The 20,091-nt window shown below is 43.1% G+C and overlaps 1 protein-coding gene across 4 annotated transcripts in view; it reads left to right on the top strand.

The window, feature by feature from the left end:
* The window catches only part of PIBF1 (progesterone immunomodulatory binding factor 1), a 144,079-nt gene extending 135,887 nt beyond the window's left edge, over positions 1-8,192 (top strand). For 2 of the 4 annotated variants that reach the window (XM_066620021.1, XM_066620020.1), the window contains exons 17-18: positions 4,950-5,123; positions 8,037-8,192. In XM_066620021.1, the coding sequence (XP_066476118.1) occupies positions 4,950-5,123; positions 8,037-8,093 (231 nt within the window). In that variant the 3' untranslated portion in view covers positions 8,094-8,192. Of the gene's footprint in view, positions 1-4,949; positions 5,124-8,036 lie in introns of those variants that run through there. The other 2 variants (XM_066620022.1, XM_066620023.1) reach the window with 2 other exon arrangements.
* The last annotated feature ends 11,899 nt before the right edge of the window (positions 8,193-20,091 follow it).

The raw sequence follows: 20,091 nt of genomic DNA, 5'->3' as shown, positions 1-20,091 counted from the left end.
GGGTTTTGGACAGAGACTGCCTTGGTCACCTTGGTGGATGACCTGCACCAGGGAATGGACAGGGGGAGTGCGTCCCTGTTAGTTCTGCTGGACCTGTCAGCAGCGTTCGACATCATTGACCATGGTGTCCTTCTGGGTCTGTTGGCTGAGTTGGGGCTTGGGAGCACTGTTCTGCAGTGGTTCTGCTGCTTCCTGGCTTACAGATCCCAGAAGGTGGTGCTGGTGGCCTCTTAGTGTGGGGTGCCACAATGCTCCATTCTGTCCCCCATGCTGTTCAACATCTACATGAAGCCACTGGGAGAGGTCATCCGGAGGTTTGGGGTAGGGAGCCATCAATATGCTGATGACACCCAGCTCATTCTCTCCTTTCCTCCTGATTCCAAGGAGGCAGTCAAAGTTCTGGATCGTTGTCTGGAGGCTTTTGGGAGCTGGATATGGGTGAACAAACTGAAATTGAATCCTGATAAGACAGAGATTCTCCTGGTCTAGAAGTCTAAGACTTGGGTATTGGACTATCATCCTGCTCTGAACAGGGTTGCACTCCGTCTGAAGGAGCAGGTCCGCAGCTTGGGGGTGCTCCCGGATCCACAGCTGCTCTTGTGGTCTGAGCTATCTTCCACAGCTCAAGAGAGAGATCTTGGGGTACTAGTGGACAGCTCGCAGTGTCAACCCAATGTGTGGCGGCAGTGAAGAAGACCAATTCCATGCTAGGGATCATTAAAAAGGGGATTGAGAATAAAACAGCTAATATTATTATGCCATTTTACAAATCGATGATACGGCCACACCTAGAGAATTGTGTTCTGTTCTGGTCCCCACATCTTAAAAAGGATATAGTGGAACTAGAAAAGGTGCAGAAAAGAGCTACCAAATGATTCCCGGGCTGGGGCACCTCCCTTATGAGTAAAGGCTGCAATGCTTGAGGTTCTTCAGTCTAGAAAAGAGGCGCCTGAGGAGGGATATAATTGAGACATACAAAATTATGCAAGGGATTGATACAGTCAATAGAGGGATGTTCTTTTCCTTCTCACACAATACAGGAACCAGGGGATATCCACTAAAATTGAGTGTCGGGAGAGTCAGGACAGTCAAAAGGAAATATTGCTTTACCCAGTGTGTAATTAGACTGTGGAACTCCTTGCCACAGGATGTGGTGATGGCATCCAGTCTAGATTCCTTAAAAGGGTATTTGACAGATTTCTGGAGAAAAACTCCATCACAGGTTACAAGCTGTGATGGGTATGTACAGTCTGAGATTAGCTAGTCGCTCATTATGAGGGCCGGGTATGAACTTTTTTTCTGTTATCTGAATTGGCTGTGGATGGCAGTTTTTTCACCTACCCCAGACTGGCGAGGGAGAGAAGGTACAGGTGCAACCTATTGATCCACGAATTTCTTATCTAAGGATTTGTCTCACACCTTTGCCTCCTTTCCTCTGCGCTGGCGTCTCGCTCCTTTTCAAGGCAGTCCAAAACACTGCAAAAAGGCTCTGCCTAGCACAGGCAGGGAAATAGCCCTGGAGCCATGAAAGAGGTTCCCCTTCCGAAGGAACAGTAAGACTCCTGGAGCCCCTGAGCCAGCCAAGGCTGATGAGGGGAAGGGGGAGGCAGAAAACCTCTGTAGCCAGAGCACAAGTAGCAAGGTGGAGCTCTCTCTTTCTCTCTCTCACTCACACACACACAGGGGCAGGTGCGGTAGTAACAGGGGATTGCTTTAAAAAACCCAGGGAGTGTTTCCCAATTCTCCCCTTCAGACTGAGATAGTGCAAGTTCTCCATGCTCCAGCCTATGGAAACAAAACAGCCCAGCAAGCAAGTCTTCCCAGCAAGCCAAAGCATGAGATTTAGGCTACAATCTGATCCACACTTTCCTGGGAGTAAGCCCCATTGACTAGAATGGGACTTACTTCTGAGTAGGTGAGCATAGGCCTGGGCTCTCAGGCTACAATCCGATCCACACTTTCCTGGGAGTAAGCCCCATTGACTACAATGAGGCTTACTTCTGAGTAGAAAAGCATAGGACTGGACTCTTAAAAGCTCAGTATCCCACCTGTAAAAGAATTGGGGAGAGCTGGCAGCGGGAGGGCTGAGTACAGAGTGGGGGGGAGGCGAAGGAGCGGAGGGGATTAATAATAGCTGCCTTAGTTTCCTTCCATCCCCAAGTGTCAGGCTGCAGCGTATTTGCGTAACTTTATGGAATTTAGCACAACGCATTTTTTCTTAGTCACGCCAGGTCACAGAACGGAACTCATGCAAATAAATAGGTTCCACCTGTATATTCAGTAGGTTTCATGCATTAAAAATTAGTCACTGTGTTTAATAAAATTAATAAAGCACAAGTTCAACCTGATTAAAATCTGGTGTCTTGCTGGGTGTATGTGAGTGTAAATAGAATGCTAGATGCAGGAAGCTGGCAGCAAAATACAAGTATCTTGTGGTGTGTGCTCCTTGAGCATCTGGTGGGCTGCAGTGAGATACAGGAAGCTGGACTAGATGGGCCCTGGGTCTGATCCAGGGCTTTTCTTATGTTTTTATGGATTCCCAGGTAGTGGCTGAAGCCAGGGGAGCCTTTGCTCAGCTTCGGCTGATTTGCCAGCTGTGACCTTACTTGCATTGCAGAAACCTGGCCACGGTGACATCCAGATTAGATTACTGCAACATGCTGTACATGGGGCTGCATCTGAAGACAGTCTGAAAACTGCAATTAGTGTAGAACGCGGCTGCCTCTGTGGTTGCTGGGGCTCATCAGTTCGACTTAGTTGGGCTGCTACTTCAGCAGCTTCACTGACTGCCAGTTCATTTCTGGGTTGAATTCAAAGTTCTAGTTTGACTTTTAAAGCCTGGCTTTTAAAGTCCAGGGTATCTGAGGGACCGCCTCATTCCATACAATCCAACCTGTCCTCTCAGGTCATCAGAGGGGGCCCTTCTAACTACGCCGCCACCAGTGGAAGTGAGGGGGATGATGGCAAGAAAGGGGGCCTTCTCGGTGGTGGCTTCCCTACTGTGGAATTCCCTCCCCCTGGAATTGAGAACTGCACCCTCTTTAGAGTCCTTTAGGTAGGATCTTAAGACCTTTTTATTCAGGGAAGCCTTTTTATGCTGACACCAGAGGGACATGGTGCTTTTTTATAAATGTATTTTAATCGGATTCAAGTTTTATTATGTTCTATTTTTTTAAAATGACTCATTATTTATATTTAAATAAATGTTTTTAGTATTGTTTTATTTGTAAGCCACCTTGAGTGCCCTTTGTTGCGATAGAAAGGCAGGATATGAATGAATGAATGAATGAATGAATGAATGAATGATTTGTTGGGACACCTTTCAATGAAAGATGCTGTTCCTGTGAGTTGGGTGGAGTGGAATCACTCCCTCACATGATCCTGCATTGTCCATTCTATTTGACTCAGAGGTGTTCCTGGAGGGGGGCAAAACAGTGTCTGCAGACAGCTGGATGCCCATATAAAGCAGCCCCTCCCCCCTTTGCTTCTGAGCCATTCAGGAAGGCGAGAGCAAAGCAGACAAGTTGCCTCCACTTTGCTTTTGTAGCTGTGACTGACTCAGAAGTGGAGGGGTAGAGGCCACTTTACACAGGCATCCGGGTGCCTGAGGACACTTACTGTTTTGCCCCCCCTCCAGGAATGCCTGTGATTTAGCTCTTTGTAAGAAATTTTATAGCCCCCTTGTTGAACAAGTGGAATGTTAGCCAGGACTGTGACATTCTGAGGAATATTACATCGGCAGATAATTCTGCCACAGTAAAGAGTATGGCGGTTTTCTTAAAGCACCTTGTGAGGCACTGTAGTCAAAGGCATAAAACTTGCTTACTCTATTAACTAATATCTCTTTGGAGAATGGGGTTGGGATCTGGCATAACAGCTGGGTCCCATCCCTGCCTCCTGTTCCCTGTCCACAAGCCCTCCCCCCATACCGGAAAGCTTCACTCCTGCCTCCTAACTGCCCTCTCCAGACCTCTGCGTTGGCCAAGCTCAGCTGATACAAGCCTCCCTTCCCAGGTCAGCATGGGGGCTGGATACATGCTCTGTGGGTAAGTGCGCATCCCTCCACCACCCGGCTGACTGCAAAGGAGGCGCAAACGTGCTTTACAGCATATATAGTTAGGATTGCACCCTTACTTAATTACATTTGATTTTTGTCATATGAGGGTGTTAAAAATTTTCCTGCTTGATGATGTCACTTCCAGCCATCACTTCCAGGTTAATGACATCATTTCCTGTGGGTCCTGACAAATTATCCTTCTACAAAGTGGGTCCTGGTGCTAAAAAGTTTGAGGACCACTGTTTTAGAAGAATAGAATGCCTGCTAGGCATTTGTTCTCACCAATACACTTTTAATCTTTCCCATGCATATTACTACTTTCCGCTTTTTAAAACTGCTTTTGCATTTCAAAGATGAAACTCATCTCTTCTTTTACATTTTTACTGTCATTTTTGCAGTATTCTTTCCCCCTATTTTAGACCCCACTCCCTTTTATGGGAATAATAAAGTTGTGTTTGTTTTTTTAAAATATCTGCTTTTGTAAGACATGTTCTCTTATCCTAACCATCTGACTATTATTTGTAAGCATACAGATTGGATTAAGCAAGTGGTCTTCCTTTTTAAAACAAACCTTTAAAAAAGAATGGTTTTAAAATAAGTGACAGTTTAAGTGAAAAAGAGCTGGTGGGAAGCGTAACAGTGACTATAATTTATAGGCTATAAATCTTTTCTTTTCCATTACAGCACTTCAGAAATGCTGAGCTTCTATTTACATAAATCTTATGTGCCTTTTTGTTTTTATTACTTCCTTTATGAAGTGGTTTCTAATAAGTAATCAGACCAGTAATGAAGATAACAATCCTTGTTCGAAAGTAATGGCTCCATCTACACCATTGGCTTAGTGGGTAGAAAATGTACATTCTAGTACCTACTCTCTGTTTTTGTTTTTTAGGAACTTGCAGTGATGAAACAGGTGTTGATTAGTCTGCACGATAAACCCCATGATGACACTTTGCCTCAGAAACAGAGTAGAGATCTGCCTGCAAAAGCTACTTCAAAGCCATCAGTCAATTTATCTTTAGAACATGAGGAGGGAAATGTGTTTGCACCAAAACCAACATTATTTGTAAGTACAATTGGTAGCATCCAGAGTAGAACATCTGTGAACAAAAGGGCAGCATGAACACAAGCCCTCTCCGAGAATGGAAGGTGCAATCCACTGGTGCAATAGCTCTTTGTACTTGCCTGATTTTAGAAATGGGCTACATCAGAATGCCCGATGCAAGGGAGGGTGCCAGGATACAGGTCTCTTGTCTTGTTTGCTTCCTGGGGCATATGGTGGGCCACTGTAAGATACAGGAAGCTGGACTAGATGGGCCTATGGCCTGATCTAGCGGGGCTGGTCTTATGTTCTTAAGTGGAGTGCTCCTTTCTCTTTTGGAGACTGTTACATTCAGAGTTCCTTTTCATTCAGACATCTTACTCTGGATGCTATTCAACAAGCTAAAGATCAATGACAAGTATTGTAAAAGCAGTGTTGGGCTTAGAGCAGGGAGACTCAAGTTCAAGTACCCAGTAAGCATTACTGGTCAGGTAACCTCACTCTTTCACTTAATTGACCTCATAGGTTTGCAAAAATAGAAAAAGAAAAACCATTTAAGCAACCCTGAGCTCCTTGGAGGAAGGGTGGGAAAAAATGTAACCATAATAAGTGAAAACTGACATAACTTTGTTGAAGGGTGCATTCTTCTAAGCAAAGTCATCAAATTCTTAGGTGTTGGTGTTTCATAATATCAGCGCTTTACAAGAGGTTTCTTTGAAAACAGAATCCCCCAGTAGCCATTAACTGGTAGATATAAATATCTATTAGTATTGTGTAGCATTTAAAATCAGCTTGCTTTACTAGAGAAAGGTATTTCACCTGTACACATATTTGTGCTGGGACTGCCTGCATTATTTGTGTTAACACTACTTCAACCAAGGGAAATTTTCTGCACGTATCAGTGGCATAGTGTCGAGCTCAGAATGATACCCCAGAAGAGACATCACACCCAGGCTTTTTAAAAAGTGAAAATGGAGGAAAATCAGCTTCCTCCCCCAGCAGGTCATTGCTCACTTGCTGTGCCGCCTCCCCTCCCCGTGATGTAGCTAAAGCATCTGCTACCAGGGGTCAAATAAGATTTTGTATCCCGCCCTTCACGATAAAATCAAATCTAATTAAGAATAAATAAAACGTATGCCCCATATTAGTTAGAGACACTGTGCTGGGGTGAAGGAGGACAGTTATTCTCCTCCTGCTAAATATAAGAGGAGCACCATTTGAAAAAGTGCCTCTTTACCCACTTAGCCAGGATAACTGTATTATGATACATGGAAATGAGAGCTGACTCTTATTAACACCTTATTAGTTTCTTGTTGTATCATAACAACACCTAATTGGCTCTCAGAGCAATCAGTCTCATAGGTCAGTTTTGAGTTCAGAAAATCCAGCTTTTGTTACATAATGCAGTCATGTTGTTATTTTCTGGTTATTTGTCTATAACTTTTGATAGAATAGGGATATTTTGACACTGTCTGTTTCATTGCATTCTGCATTGCATTCAGCATCAAATGATATATAACATGATGTATTACTTGAAAATACCAAGGTTTTCTCCCCCTGCACCCCTTAGCTATGCCACTGACATGCATGTTACTTCCAGGAAATAGCATGTATGTTGCCTTGAGATGAGTACAGGCAGTCTATTTTACTGCATCAATAGATGGCAGAAAGCAGTATTCCACAGCATAAGCATGTTGTAAGATATGCATGCACTTATCGCAGGTGATAGTGTTTGCACAGTTTACTACGTGAACATGGTATTGAATGGAAAATGTATCTTGTGTGAAATGACTTTTGTGACATCATGGGAAATCATTTTGCAACAACTGCAAGTGACCAAAACATATAGCAAATGATTGGTAGATAATAAATATTTCCTGTGTAATGGTATTTTGGATTCAAAGAGGATGTCATAAATAAAAACATTCATCATGTTTTTGAGGCAAATATCCCTTGAACTAATGGGTCAACTAAAAAGGCACTATATCACTAACCCAGCGCTTGCCAAACCACGACCCACAGGCTGGATCTGGCAATGCTACACCCGTCCCCCATGTGAACAGCACTTACCATTATGCTGCACTGCTCACAAGAAGCCCCTCCATCGTTGTCACACAACCATCCGGGCAGTTGTATCTGCCTGGAAATCCGGGCGCAACACCTGCTAGGACAGTGGCCTTTGGATGCAACTGTCCAGAGTGTCATGCAACAAAGATGGAGGGGGTTTCTCTGAGTTGCATGGCAGAACAGTAAGTTCTGGTCCAAACAGGAACCAGTTTAGCATAGCACAGCAGTTGCAAGTTTGGCAACCATTGCTCTAGCCTATGATGTTCTTGGTCAGTTTATTACTGACATGATGATGTTATTGGCACCAATAAATTTGAAATATTTCCTAAGTAGGTTATTTGATGACTTTAATATATCTATATATTTCACCCCAGTTGTAATCCCCCCCCCCACAAGCTCACTTGCTTGCACACGCTCTCCCTCCCCCATAGTATCTTTATGGAGTTAAAGATTTTTTTTTAAATTATCACATAGTTAATACTTTAAAAAGTAGCAAGTTATATTGGGGACCATGTGTGTTCTGTAGTCACACTGCATGCACAGAATATAGTACAAGATGCAAAACTCATCCTGACAATTGCGGGCATTTTCAGACTACTTGGAGCAATGAGTCTGGGAAGACAGCTTCCAAAACAGAACAAGGTACTTCCTGTTGGTGATGGCTCCATTGCCAATTGGTTGGGGAACAAGTATTATACACAGTGTACACACTGCGGTCTCTTGCTTTGCTTATGTCAAATAATCTCCTCTCAGGGTTGATGGGAGGATAAAATGGAGGGAAAGAACCAAGTATGCTATTCTGAGCTCCTTGAAGGGAAGGGTGAGAAATAAAATAAAAGTGAAATAAATATACTTTTTTTTTTTAAACAGACAAATAAAGCACCACCTCAGTGGTTGAAGAAGACGAAACAGAAACAAACAACCTAGATTATTATCCCAAGAAAAAACACTGGTCATCATAATCATGTTATAAATACTTTATTAAGCAATTCTATTTTCATGCCTGCATTTTAACTCTCTGTATTTTAATATGGTCATTAAACGTGTGTCGTAAAGAGAATTTGTAAGACTACTTTGTGATATTCTTGGAATTCATACAGTGGCCCGTGTACTTAAATGATGACTACTAAATACATTTTCTGTTCAGTAATAGAATTTGGATTGGCTTTGCATGTGAATCAATTGTGCCTCTCATGCAACTGTCATAGCCACAGATTCTCTGTTGGGGGGGTGGGGGAAACTAGCAGAAAATTGTTTTTCTGTCTAACAATATTAAGACTTTCTAAAACCAAAAAAAGAAAAAGCAAAACTAAATCAGCAAGTATATTGTTGATTTAAGGTGACAAGGATCCTGTACTTCGTAATAGTTGTGAAGAGGGAACTTTGGAATGAAACTTGTCATTCAAGGATGGAAAAAGACTGCATATGCCAAAATTCCTTTTTCTATTCCACTCTTTATTTTAAAACATGTATACCCTGCCCTTCTCATAAGATTCAGGGGAGCTTACACAGTAAGCAATTAAATGTGGTTTTTTAAAAAGCGTATTAATGACATAACACTTGCAAATATATATGTATATTTTATTTATATATATATATATAAAAGACTTCTCGAACACATCTCCATTGGCAAAGTTTTATTTGTACATCAATAATTCATTAGGGTGGATTACCCCAAAGCAGGGCTGTCCAAAGTTTTTGGCAGGAGGGCCACGTCATCTCTCTGACACTGTGTCGGGGGCTGGGGGAAAAAATTTACATTTAAAATTTGAATAAATTTAAATTAGTTTACATAAATTAAGATACTAGAGGTGGAACTTATATGAATGAATGAAGGTCTTGCAATAGCTCAAGGCCTATAAAAGGCCTTGCACAAAGCAAGACTGGCCTTTTCTTTGCTGCCACTACTGCATCATAGTCGTGAAACAGCAAGCAGTGGAGGGAGCCTTCATCCCACAGCTCACACGAGAGGTCAAACAGTCGCCCTCACGCTGAGAGCAGTTGCGTAGGGCCATTGTAGGCTGCAGCAAGTTTCCGGAGGGCCAGAGGCTCATGGGAGACTGGGGTATCCCTGAGGGCTGCACTGGGAGTCCTCAAGGGCTGCAAGCGGCCCCAGGGCCAGGGTTTGGGCACCCCTGCCCCAAAGTCATACAGGCCTTTCTCCAATATTGTCCCTTTCTTAAGTGCTGCTTGCCTCAATTTTCATGAACCAGATATTTGGGATATTTAAATCAAATGTCTCTGCATTCCTTGCATTTAATTAACATAACTTTCACAGCTGTGGCATATAGTCAGAAGCTTTGGGAGACTGATTGATCTATTGTCCACAAAATCTTCTTGCTGATTGGGATATAAAAACAAATATATTGGGCTTTCTATATTTTATAATGTTCTGTTTACAAGTATGCTAACACCATGTGGTGTTGGGAAAACACATTGCTTTAACAGAGAGCAAAATTACTAATCCTGAATCAGATCAGAATTGATACAATAGTCCATGTGCTTAACAAATCCTAATAAATACATTTTTCTGTTTAGTAATACAGTATGCCTTGGTGGGTATACTTCTTCTAAATAAATATATTAACTGATTTTCTTAATTTATTTCCAACCTTTGTGCATTAATAAACTTAGTGAAGTGATTGATGATGAATGTATGAGCTCCACTTGTTCATCACCAAAAAAAGACTTCAATATATTTACCATATACTGCCGATGGAGACCTTGCTTGCTTCTTTACCAGCTTCACAGGGAAAGCTGGCTATATGTACAAATACCTGTATGGGTTAGAACCCTTTGTCCAAATGAAAACAGAAACTCCCACTGGCAAGAATTTAATGTGTTTTTTACATGGATTTTTGGATAGGCTCAGCTGAGTACACTCCCCTTGTGTACATATCCCCTCCCAGCTCTCCCAAGTAACTGACAGAGAAAAGTACATGTATCAGGGTTCCAACTACAGTTGATTCTTGTTATCCACTAGGGTTCCTGGAAAATCTAGTGGATATCGAATTAGTGAGCCTATGAGGAAAATGGGGTTAAATTCCAGGGGACTCTTTTCACCATACACTCTATAAACCTGAATCTCAACTTGGAGTCTATGGGGCTGGGTGATAGTGAGCGCTCAGCAATATCTCAAACATCTCATGCTTCCTCCTCCATGCTGGATTCTGAAGATTGTGGCAACAATGATTTCTCAGTGGTGGCTATCCATCAACTTGTTGGCAGTTGCTCGCCCAACAAGACCTCAGAGTTCAGCATTGGGGAGGGCATCTCTTCAACTTCCTCCTTCCACCTGTCTTTTGACTCCTTTCTTGGGCTTGCCCCAGCCCCAGAGCAGCCCTGAGATCACCTTCCAGAGACCTCTCATCATCAACATCTCATCACCTCATCCCAAGATGGTGGGGCAATTCTGGAAGTGGACACAAATGTGTCTGTTGATTCTCCACTGGCCAGTACCAATGCCCATTTGAAGTGGAAAATCGATGCAATTCAGAGAACTTAAAAAAAAGAGAGAGTATAAATGGCTGAATGTGATTACCACAACCCCCTTCCCCATCAGCTGTAGACTGTGTAAGCTTGTCTTCCTCTCCCCCCACATAGTGCCAGCACTGTCTTCTGCTTGTGTGGAGGCCACTGTGTCTTCTTCTCCTCTTCCCTCAAACTCTCTAGCCCACGCCTGCCTGCTCGTTACTGTGCTGAGCCCCCCCTGCCCTGAGTGCACAGGCACAGTATTTGTGGATAAGGAGTAGCAGATAAGGAGTGGTAGGTGGCAATTCTGCCCCTCATGGATAAGCAAATTTGCAGATAGTGAATTTGCGCATAAAGAGAACTGACAGTATATCCACAAACATTTTAAGTTTCTCAGGATCTTGTCTGTTGTCCCCATGTTGTCAGCATCCATTTGGCAATTCTTGAGAACTATGCAGGAGTTTTAGAAATGGCTGGGACTAATTTTGTTTAACATTTCTATAACTCCAGTAGTGTACTAACTACCAGCCCAATCCTGAGCTGCCTGGAGTGCGCAGCTGCGGTGGCGCATAAAATGGTTGTCGCTGCATCCTGCGCTCTTCGGACAGCCGCCGCCAGCTCCTCGGGAGAACGGGAGTTTCGTTCCCTTCCCCTGGATAAAGAGAGTAGCCCCTCAATGGGGCTACTCAATTCACCTTCAACGAAAAGGTCGGCGGTGAATCAAGAGCCTCCATGTAGGGCGGCTAGCCCAACACAGAGGCTCTAGATCTGGTGGAGCAATGCTCCACCAGTCCCACCTCCCTCCCTCCCCACTCCTTCCCACTGGCACACCTCCCCCCTGCCCTCTCCCTGCCTCCTGCCTCCCCATAATGCCTCCTCCCCGCACTCTCCCTGTCCTCCCCGCCTTCCCCCAGGAATGTCCCCTGCCAAGCAGTAGCCCAACTAAATTAACATTTCTTTTTCATTTCATTGACATTTGTGAAGAACTTTTCAAAGGATTGTGCCCTGGGGTTGAATATTTTGTCTCTTACTCCAGTCCTTTAAATCAGGGGTGTTCAAACTTTTTGGCAGGAGAGCCACATCATCTGTCTGACTGTGTTGGGGGCCAGGAAAAAAAAGAATTAATTTACATTTCAAATTTGAATAAATTTACATAAATGAATATATTAGAGAAGGAACATATGAATGAAGGTCTTACAGTAGGTCAAGGCCTATAAAAGGCCTGGCACAAAGCAAGGTCAGCTTTTCCTTCACTGTCGCTGCTGCATCACAGACATAAAACAGCAAGTAGTGAAGGGAGCCTTCATCCCACAGCTCACGTAAGAAGTCGAACAGTCGTTCTTATGCTAAGAGCAGTTGCTTTGGGCCAGTGCAGGCTCTAGTGGAGGGCCAGAAGCTCATTGGAGACTGGGGGCTCCCCGTGGGCCGGATTGGGAGTCCCTGGGGGCCACAAGTGGCTCCTGGGCCGGAGTTTGGGTACCCCTGCTTTAAGTTATCCCCCCAAATGCACTATCTCAGGCTGCCAGCTTGCCTGTGACAGTCACCTTTTGAACAGCTTTATCTCTTATCCCCCCCAGCACCTTGTATAGTATACTTATAGCTGTTGTTGGCTTTTTTCTTTCTCCTTTTTTTATGTTGACAGAATTTTTTTTGTATGCTTGAGAACAGAGTTCCATTTAACTTAAACATATTGTATCAGAGGAATCTTTTGATCAGGGTGTGCGCAAACACCTATGATAAGCAGGAGTTTGTTGGGACAGGAATGAATTTGTTTTCAGTACCCTAGAATTTGAAGCTGCTTAGTTCTTTCTTAGTTCTTTCTTCAAAAGCACTAAGAACAGGTTTCTACTTTGCTTCATCCTTAACACCATTTGTCTGGTCTTTTATTGGAGAATTCTTTTGCTTTTGGTGATTATTTATGCCACATTCACATGGCAGAATAGCCAAAAAGAAGACCTGCTTTTCAAAGAAAGCTTCTTCTATCATTAGACTGCTGCTTCCATTAAATATAGCATCAAGTTTGTGACCTCATTATTATTACATTGATATACATGACACATTATAGCATGCATTTCAAGAGTCCAAGACACATTGCATACAACAGCCAGGTTAGTTAAGGCAAGTATTATACTATCTCCATGTTATAAATGAGCATTCATAGCTAGGAAAATATAATGGCTTGCTTATGGCTACTTAATATGTTTATAGCTGGAATGAGATTTGAATCTCAGCCTTTCCAGCTCATACTCTTAGGGGAAAATCAATGCTATGCATTTTTACTCTGAAATAAGTCATAGAGAATGTGTTCACAGCTCAGGGGTAGAGGGCATGCAGCAGTTTCCATCCCTGGCATTTCCATGTAGGGCAGAGAAAGATACCTGCCTGAAACCCTATAGAGTCACTGCCAGCCAGTATAGACAATACTGAGCTAGAAGGGTCAAAGTTCTTCAGTAGAAGGCAGCTTCATATATTTGAGCCCTACTTTATGAATGTGCCCTACTCCCCTAAGGTGTGTTCAGTGTTGCATCCTGAGCCATCAACTCCAGTTGATGCATTTTTCTTGTTGGATACCAACATGAAACATGTAGGTGCTATGGAAATGTTAAGAGTGTTTTCAGATCTGACAGAAGTGGGTTCTGGCTCATACTTTTGTTAAGCTTTAAATGTGCCAAAAGACACTGTGCTTTTTTGTTTTGCTTTTGCTATGACAAACCAACAGGATTATCAAATTGAAGTGTTATTTTTGAAGGACTGTGCCCTAGCACTTTTACAAGTGCCAAGTAAAAGTATCAAATGCCCATGGAGTCTCTGGACTCCACTAGTCAACCCTTGGCCCATAATGTTTATAGCTTTGGTCATCATGTGTGTTACAAAATGCAGCTTTCATTTCTGTGTAAGGTCTATGCAAATTCATATGTGGCAAACATTGTAAATGTAATTTATTCATTTTGGAAAGCCACCAACACAATCTACATCAGAAGGCCTTATGTTTGATCATTCTTTCACAATCAAAGCATTTGGGAGCATCAAAGACTTGACTCAGAATATTCAGGTAAAACATACCTGTACCTCAGGTTTTCCTATCTCAATAGTCCTCATTCTACTTTTTTCATTTGCAAATCCCCTTTCCTTCTAAAGGTGGGAAAAACATTCAGTGTGTATGCATAATCTCTAATTGGGTGTAATGGGTATGATTAGGCACCTTACAGGAGACTCTGACAGCTGCTTCTGTGGAAAGGAGATGGTGACTTGAATACAGCTATTTAGATGTCATGCTCAACAGCAAAAATAAAATGATTTCTATTGTTCCAATAATACATAAAAATGTAATGGTCCTGTAGCTCTTCTGACTTCTCATTAATATTAACTCCAAAGTTACACTCAGTCTGAGCTAAGCCCAAACCTTTCTTTACAAATGTGCTTCTATAGACAAATAGTGAGTTTTTTAAGGTAATGTTTTTGTTTTTTACTATGTGGAAGCTTTTATGGAGCACTTAAGAATGTAGAAAGTCTTCTCTCCTTCTGTCACATTGTCTATATGTGTAAGCACATTTAATCCTCCTAGTGAAGTGTCTGTGTTCATGCCTGATTTTTCTTATTACAGGTATTTAATTTGGGAAGAAACTGGAAATCTGAAGCAGGCTATGAATTCATCACAGTTGATGTGCTTTTTGTCACTTAATGTCAGAAGTTGTAATCTGCTATTAGTTGTGAAGCTGTGTTACCTAGAACTGGAAATACAGTGTATGGGTACCACAAGTGATTCTTGAGATGGTGTCTAGTGGTACTTGTGGGACCCCCTGGACACCTGCTACCTGGCAGCGAGACAAGTGATGTGGCGTGGCAAACATCGATAGAAGACTTGGCTTGGTGGGCAGAGTTCCAAAACATGCTTTTCATGCACTCTAAAAAGATTTCCTGTCTACCCTGAGCCTCCTATTGGTGATTGTCACATTTGAGAGGCCAGATGCCTCTCAGCCCATAAGCAACTGGGGTTGATATTGTCACCAGCTGCTTTGGGTGTTACTTCCAATAAGTGAATCATGTGAAGTGGTGCCGCAGGGGATAAACATTGAGAAACACTGCTCTAGCCTGCCTTCGATTACCCAGTAGATACACAAAGCTTAGGACACAGTAGCTACACTAGCAGAGACGCTATTTTTCCAGAATGGCTTTCCCTCTGTCAGAAAAGAACAACAGAATGGACTCAGAAACTGGAAGATTTATAATGGCCAGAATCTAGTGCAAGGTAGAGTTTACACTAGAACAGTGCAATTATTTTTACTTTTCTTTGCAATGTTGGCACCAGGTTGCTAGGAGTCCTGAGGCAAAGCTTTGGCTGGATTTCCCCATGCAAGATTGCCATATTCCAGTTCCCCAACTCTAGGCTTTCTAATTTGCATACAATGCAAATTGTGTACTAGTTTCCCATATCACACATGGTTGCATCATCCAGTTACTCTGTGCCTGTTCCCGCAACTACTTCAGCAATAGTGTCACAAACTCCTTGTGAACAGCAAAGTACCGTCACCCCACATAAACACACCCCATCACCCCAGTTTGCGGTACCTGCATTTAGGATGCAGCTGCCTCCCTCCTCAGAACCCAGAGCCCACTGATTTTGTTCAGGCAGCCAGGAAGCTGGTCTCTTCATCTTTCACAGGAAGGGGAGGATGAACTCAATCAAAAACCACTTTGATCACTGCTTTAGGTCCCCCTCATCTTCCTCCTTTCTCTGTCTCTGAACAATTTTCTAGAGCAGTGGTTCCCAACCTTGAGGAGACCATGGACCACTGAGGCAAAAATTGGAATTGTCATGGCTCACATGCACCCCCACATTTACATTTAAATTTATTATAAAATTCATTTAAACTTGTAATACAAGCAGCCCTCATTAACCATTCCCAGAACCCCCATGAACCTACAGTTTTTGCCGCCCCCCCCACCTGACTGGAGCTGAGCTCCAAATGGTCCGGGGGTGCTTCTGAAGCCTGCAGAGGCTGTGGGCATCCGCCTGTGACCTCTGCAGGCTTCAGAAGAGCCTCTGGAGGTGGAAGGAGCACAGTTTCCCTCACTTCTGCAGGCTCCAGGTTGGCCTGCACCATGGATTTGGGGACCCACAGATGAAGAAATCTGCAGGTACCAAACCCACAAATAACACGGGCTGCCTGTAATTAGAAAGGAATTATGAGAGATTTATTATTAATAGAGAAGATTTGTGGTTTGCTGCTTTTGCTGCCAGCTGCAGCTGCTGGCAGTCCATTCTCCACCCTCTCTGGTGGCCCATCCGGGATTGATTGCTCAGAGAGATGCTGAAAGACATCAAAAGCAAATTTTTTCACCAGAAATCTCATGGACCACATCTCAGGGTCTCGCGGACCACCTGTGATTCCCAGACCACAGGTTGGGAGCCAGTATTCTAGAGCCATCCTGGCTAGGGAATAGTGCCACAAGCAAATGGCACCCTCCATTTCCTGCAAGTCCCAAGAGCTAGCATTTTGTTTCTTAAATGAAAGTTGGCCTGCAATGGACAAAATAGGGCATGAGCAGGAACACTAATATTCCAGACCAAAGCTTGGCCAGCTTGAGTAATATCATAAGATGAACCCCATGGCAATTCCTGCCTGCCCTCTGATGATGTAGTAGACGTTACCACTGCTACTCTTGAGGGTATAGGGCAAGGGTGCCCAAACCGCGGCCCTGGGGCCACTTGTGGCCCTCGAGGACTTCCAATGTGGCCCTCAGGGAGTCCCCAGTCTCCAATGAGCCTCTGGCCATTCAGAGACTTGCTGGAGTCTGCACAGGTCCAATGCAATTGCTCTCAGCATGACGGCGACTGTTTGACCTCTCGCGTGAGCTGTGGGATGAGGGCTCTCTCCACTGCTTGCTCTTTCATGTCTGTGATGCAGCAGCAGCAGCAAAGGAAATGCCACTTGCTTTGTGCAAGGCCTTTTATAGGCCTTGAGCTATTGCAAGACCTTCATTCATTCATATAAGTTCATCTTTAATATATTCATTTATGTAAACTTATGTACATTTATTCAAATTTCAAATGTAAATTAATTCTTTTTTCCCCAACCCCTGACACAGTGTCAGAGAGATGATGTGGCCCTCCTGCCAAAAACTTTGGACAGCCCTGGTTTAGGGGTTGGCTTGGCCAGGTGGGCCCTCCCATGGACATGGGCAGCTGTGACCCCGATGCCATCCCTGCACACCATGGACCCTCCACTGCCATCTCACAAACTCCTTGGTTTCAAAATATTTTTATAATTTTTCTTTTGTTTTTCTAACTGATTGTTAATTGTTTGTTAATCTCTTTTTTGATGCTGAATGTGTGGGATATAAATATGATACCTACATAAAATGTTTCATGTTGATAGCTTAGTTCTGAGTATAGAAATATCTGTCTGCTTGGAATGTTGTATGATGGCAAAGCTTGTGTGCCTGGGTTCCAGTGTGGAAGAATTCTCAAAAATAGCCTCTGTAAAAGAATGCTTTGATTTCAAGCAAAAGAACCAACTTTCTTTGACTGTGAATAATCAAAGTCTTTGTATTAATGCTTCACTTAAAGGCATGTTGGATCAGTAAATATAACTTAATTGCAGGAAAAGCCTTTTGGATGGAATTTGTGACCACATTTTGCTAAAGATAATTTTATTTTTCCCTTTCCTTATACAGTGCAAGATTCATTTAGAATCATCCAGTGCTGCAGAAAATGATTCTCTCAACTGTGCTCTGTCGGGGTCCCTGATGCATGTTATTACAGCACAACAATTGTGCAATGTTCCAGGTCAGGGCACGTTGCATGATGCAAGAAGATTGCCAGAACTGCCACAAAGAAATAAATTAATTTAAAGAATTTAAGACTCTCATGAACACAAAGTACACAGGGATAGAGCAGGCTGCTGTTGCATTGCTATATGATTTACTGCTGTGGTTTTGCCTTCCACTGGGGATAGGCAATGGTCCTAATCCAGCATTGCTGCAGGGCAAGTTTAGGGCTAGTTTAACTGTAGATTGCTGGCTTATTAAAATGTAACTTTAAGGGGTTTCTTCTCCTGGGAAGGGCTGTAGGGAGCAGGACCTGTAGAAACAAGTGGACTCCCTATAGGGCAGTTTTGAAGCTCAAATGCATTTAAACCTCTTCCCCAACTTATTATTATATTAAAGAGGGTCAAGCAATGAAGGGAAATGACAGGTGATCATAACCTTGCTTGAATTAGCACATTCCTGGAGATGTCACATTTCCTGGAGATGTCACATTTCTTTTATGATCCCAGCACTTAGCCTGACAGAATAGCATTCATTCCAATCAGCAGAAGGACAATAGCATGTCTACCCACAGCAGGGGGGAGCTTACCTTGCTGGCTAATCAAAACCTAATGGGGCTAGATGAAGCTCTCCATTAACTACAAAGGACTTCCCAGCCTCTTAGGTGAGATATTTTGTGTGTTTGTTTAAACTAAGCACACACCATGATCATTTGAAGGAGGCAAAGACTTGCCTTTCAAATTCAAAACTCTTCAGCTTTGATTGAATTATAGTTGAACCCACCATCTGCATTCCGACAGGTCAATGCATAATTAAGTGCTCCTGGGTTCCCACAGGAAAAACAAGATAGGGCTGGAGGCCTGAAATGGGCTTATTTTGACACCAAGAATCACTGTCTACACACACACACACACACACACACACAGCTGAAGGGGCTTCTTGACCTTGTACCATTAGCTTCTTTTAAATACCTGTCCTATGCTGGTTTCTGAACTGATTGTGTTAGCAACCATAACAATTTACCTTCTCTCAGACTAGCCTAAGTGTTAAACATGTTTTCTTACATATTTTACCAAATTGTTCTCCCTTACAGAATTTGTGTAAGTTGCAACTCCAAGTTATTTGACACCTTTAACTATGTGGGCAGGCAGTTATGTTTCAAGGGGTGTGTGTGGAGGATGGGAGACTAGCACAGACACAAACAACTTTTCAAAAGGCATCAAGAAAAGCTTCCCAAAATATATTTCTAAAATAGGACAGGTGAGTTTTCAGGGAAGATATGAGAAAATATGCACAGGTGGCACATTTGGTTAATGTTGCCTATAGGAAGTAGTGGAGATTAATATTTTGAATGAGGTCTTTAACCAGTGTGAACAAGGTTTGCAAACTGAACAGGGAGAAAGACACTTGTCTTCTCTTGTACCTTGACATTCAGAAATCAACTGGCAAAGTTTTGAACAGCATGGGGATGAATATGTTTGTGTAATTAGTATATGTTAGAGAGCCAGTGCAGCACAGAGATTAGACTAGGAGCATGGAGACCTAGGTTCAAATCCCTATTTTTGCATGAAGCTCACTGGGCGATTCTGGGCCGGGTGCCATTTGTCAGTGTAACCTACCTAACATAAAGTGAGGAGGACTTTGTAGGCAGCCCTTTGAGTCCGTTCAACAATGAACCCCAGCAAGACTGTCAGCTCAAGTGGTAGGTGGGTGTAGGCACCCCTGCTGCTGGCTGGGTAAGTCCCCACCATTGTCTTCTCCCTCCTCTGGAAAAAGGAAGTGAGGGAGGGAAAGTGTGGTGTTCAGTCTAGCTAGAATTCATTCTAGCTAGAATTCACTAGCTAGTTCAGTCTAGCTAGAGTTCACTGCTACCCATTCATCCCAGTTCTCCTGGTCCAAGCTGTATACTAAGCTCATTATTAAGAGAGAGATTTAAAATAGGAAGTAGACAAGCCATGCCAAAAAGCCAAGGGAGCCTAACCTGGATCAGGATGGCTGTGCACGTGGAGAAGAATTATTGCCCTGTGCAGGGCCAGCTTTTAGGCAATTTCTTAGTTTGCCTCCATTCAGGATCTAAAAAAATTAGTAGAGGGGGCCCTGTAAAATTAGAGGGGGTCTCGCAAGTGTTTTCAATTGGGCCCCACAGCTCCTAAGGCTGGCCCTGGCTCTATGTGCTATTTTTCCACTGAAAATGCACAATCGCTGTTGGGGTAAATAGCTGTTTCATGGGGTGATTTTCACCAGGAAAACAGTATGGGGTGGGAAGCATTCACCCCCCCCCTTTGCAGGCCACAGGGCCAATCCAGACTAGTTACCCTACAGCTGCTTTGTGACAAAACAGAGACACTTGCTGTTTACTTCCTGATTTTAGTCTCTTTAGAATGGGTTTGACATAACACGTACTATGGCCTGCAGATTCAGGTCCAGAGTCCTCTGAAGACAGATGACACTTGTTCCACAACAAACCACAATTACCTTGAGGAAACTGTTGCCAAAACATCTTATATGTACAAAACCTGCGCTGGGCACAGACATCACAAAGTGTTTCAAGACAAGGAAAACAAAAAACAAAAACATGACTTGTTAATCATGGCATTATAATATGACAAATCTCACTTCTGTTTCATTCCTTGATTATCTTTCTTTCAGCTTTGTCTGGATATGGTACAGGCTCTTCCCTTAA

This window comes from Tiliqua scincoides, chromosome 3 (assembly GCF_035046505.1).
Source record: "Tiliqua scincoides isolate rTilSci1 chromosome 3, rTilSci1.hap2, whole genome shotgun sequence".
Classification (NCBI taxonomy): domain Eukaryota; kingdom Metazoa; phylum Chordata; class Lepidosauria; order Squamata; family Scincidae; genus Tiliqua; species Tiliqua scincoides.
The sequence above is the reverse complement of the archived record's forward strand: the minus strand, read 5'-3'. Positions and strand labels throughout refer to the sequence as shown.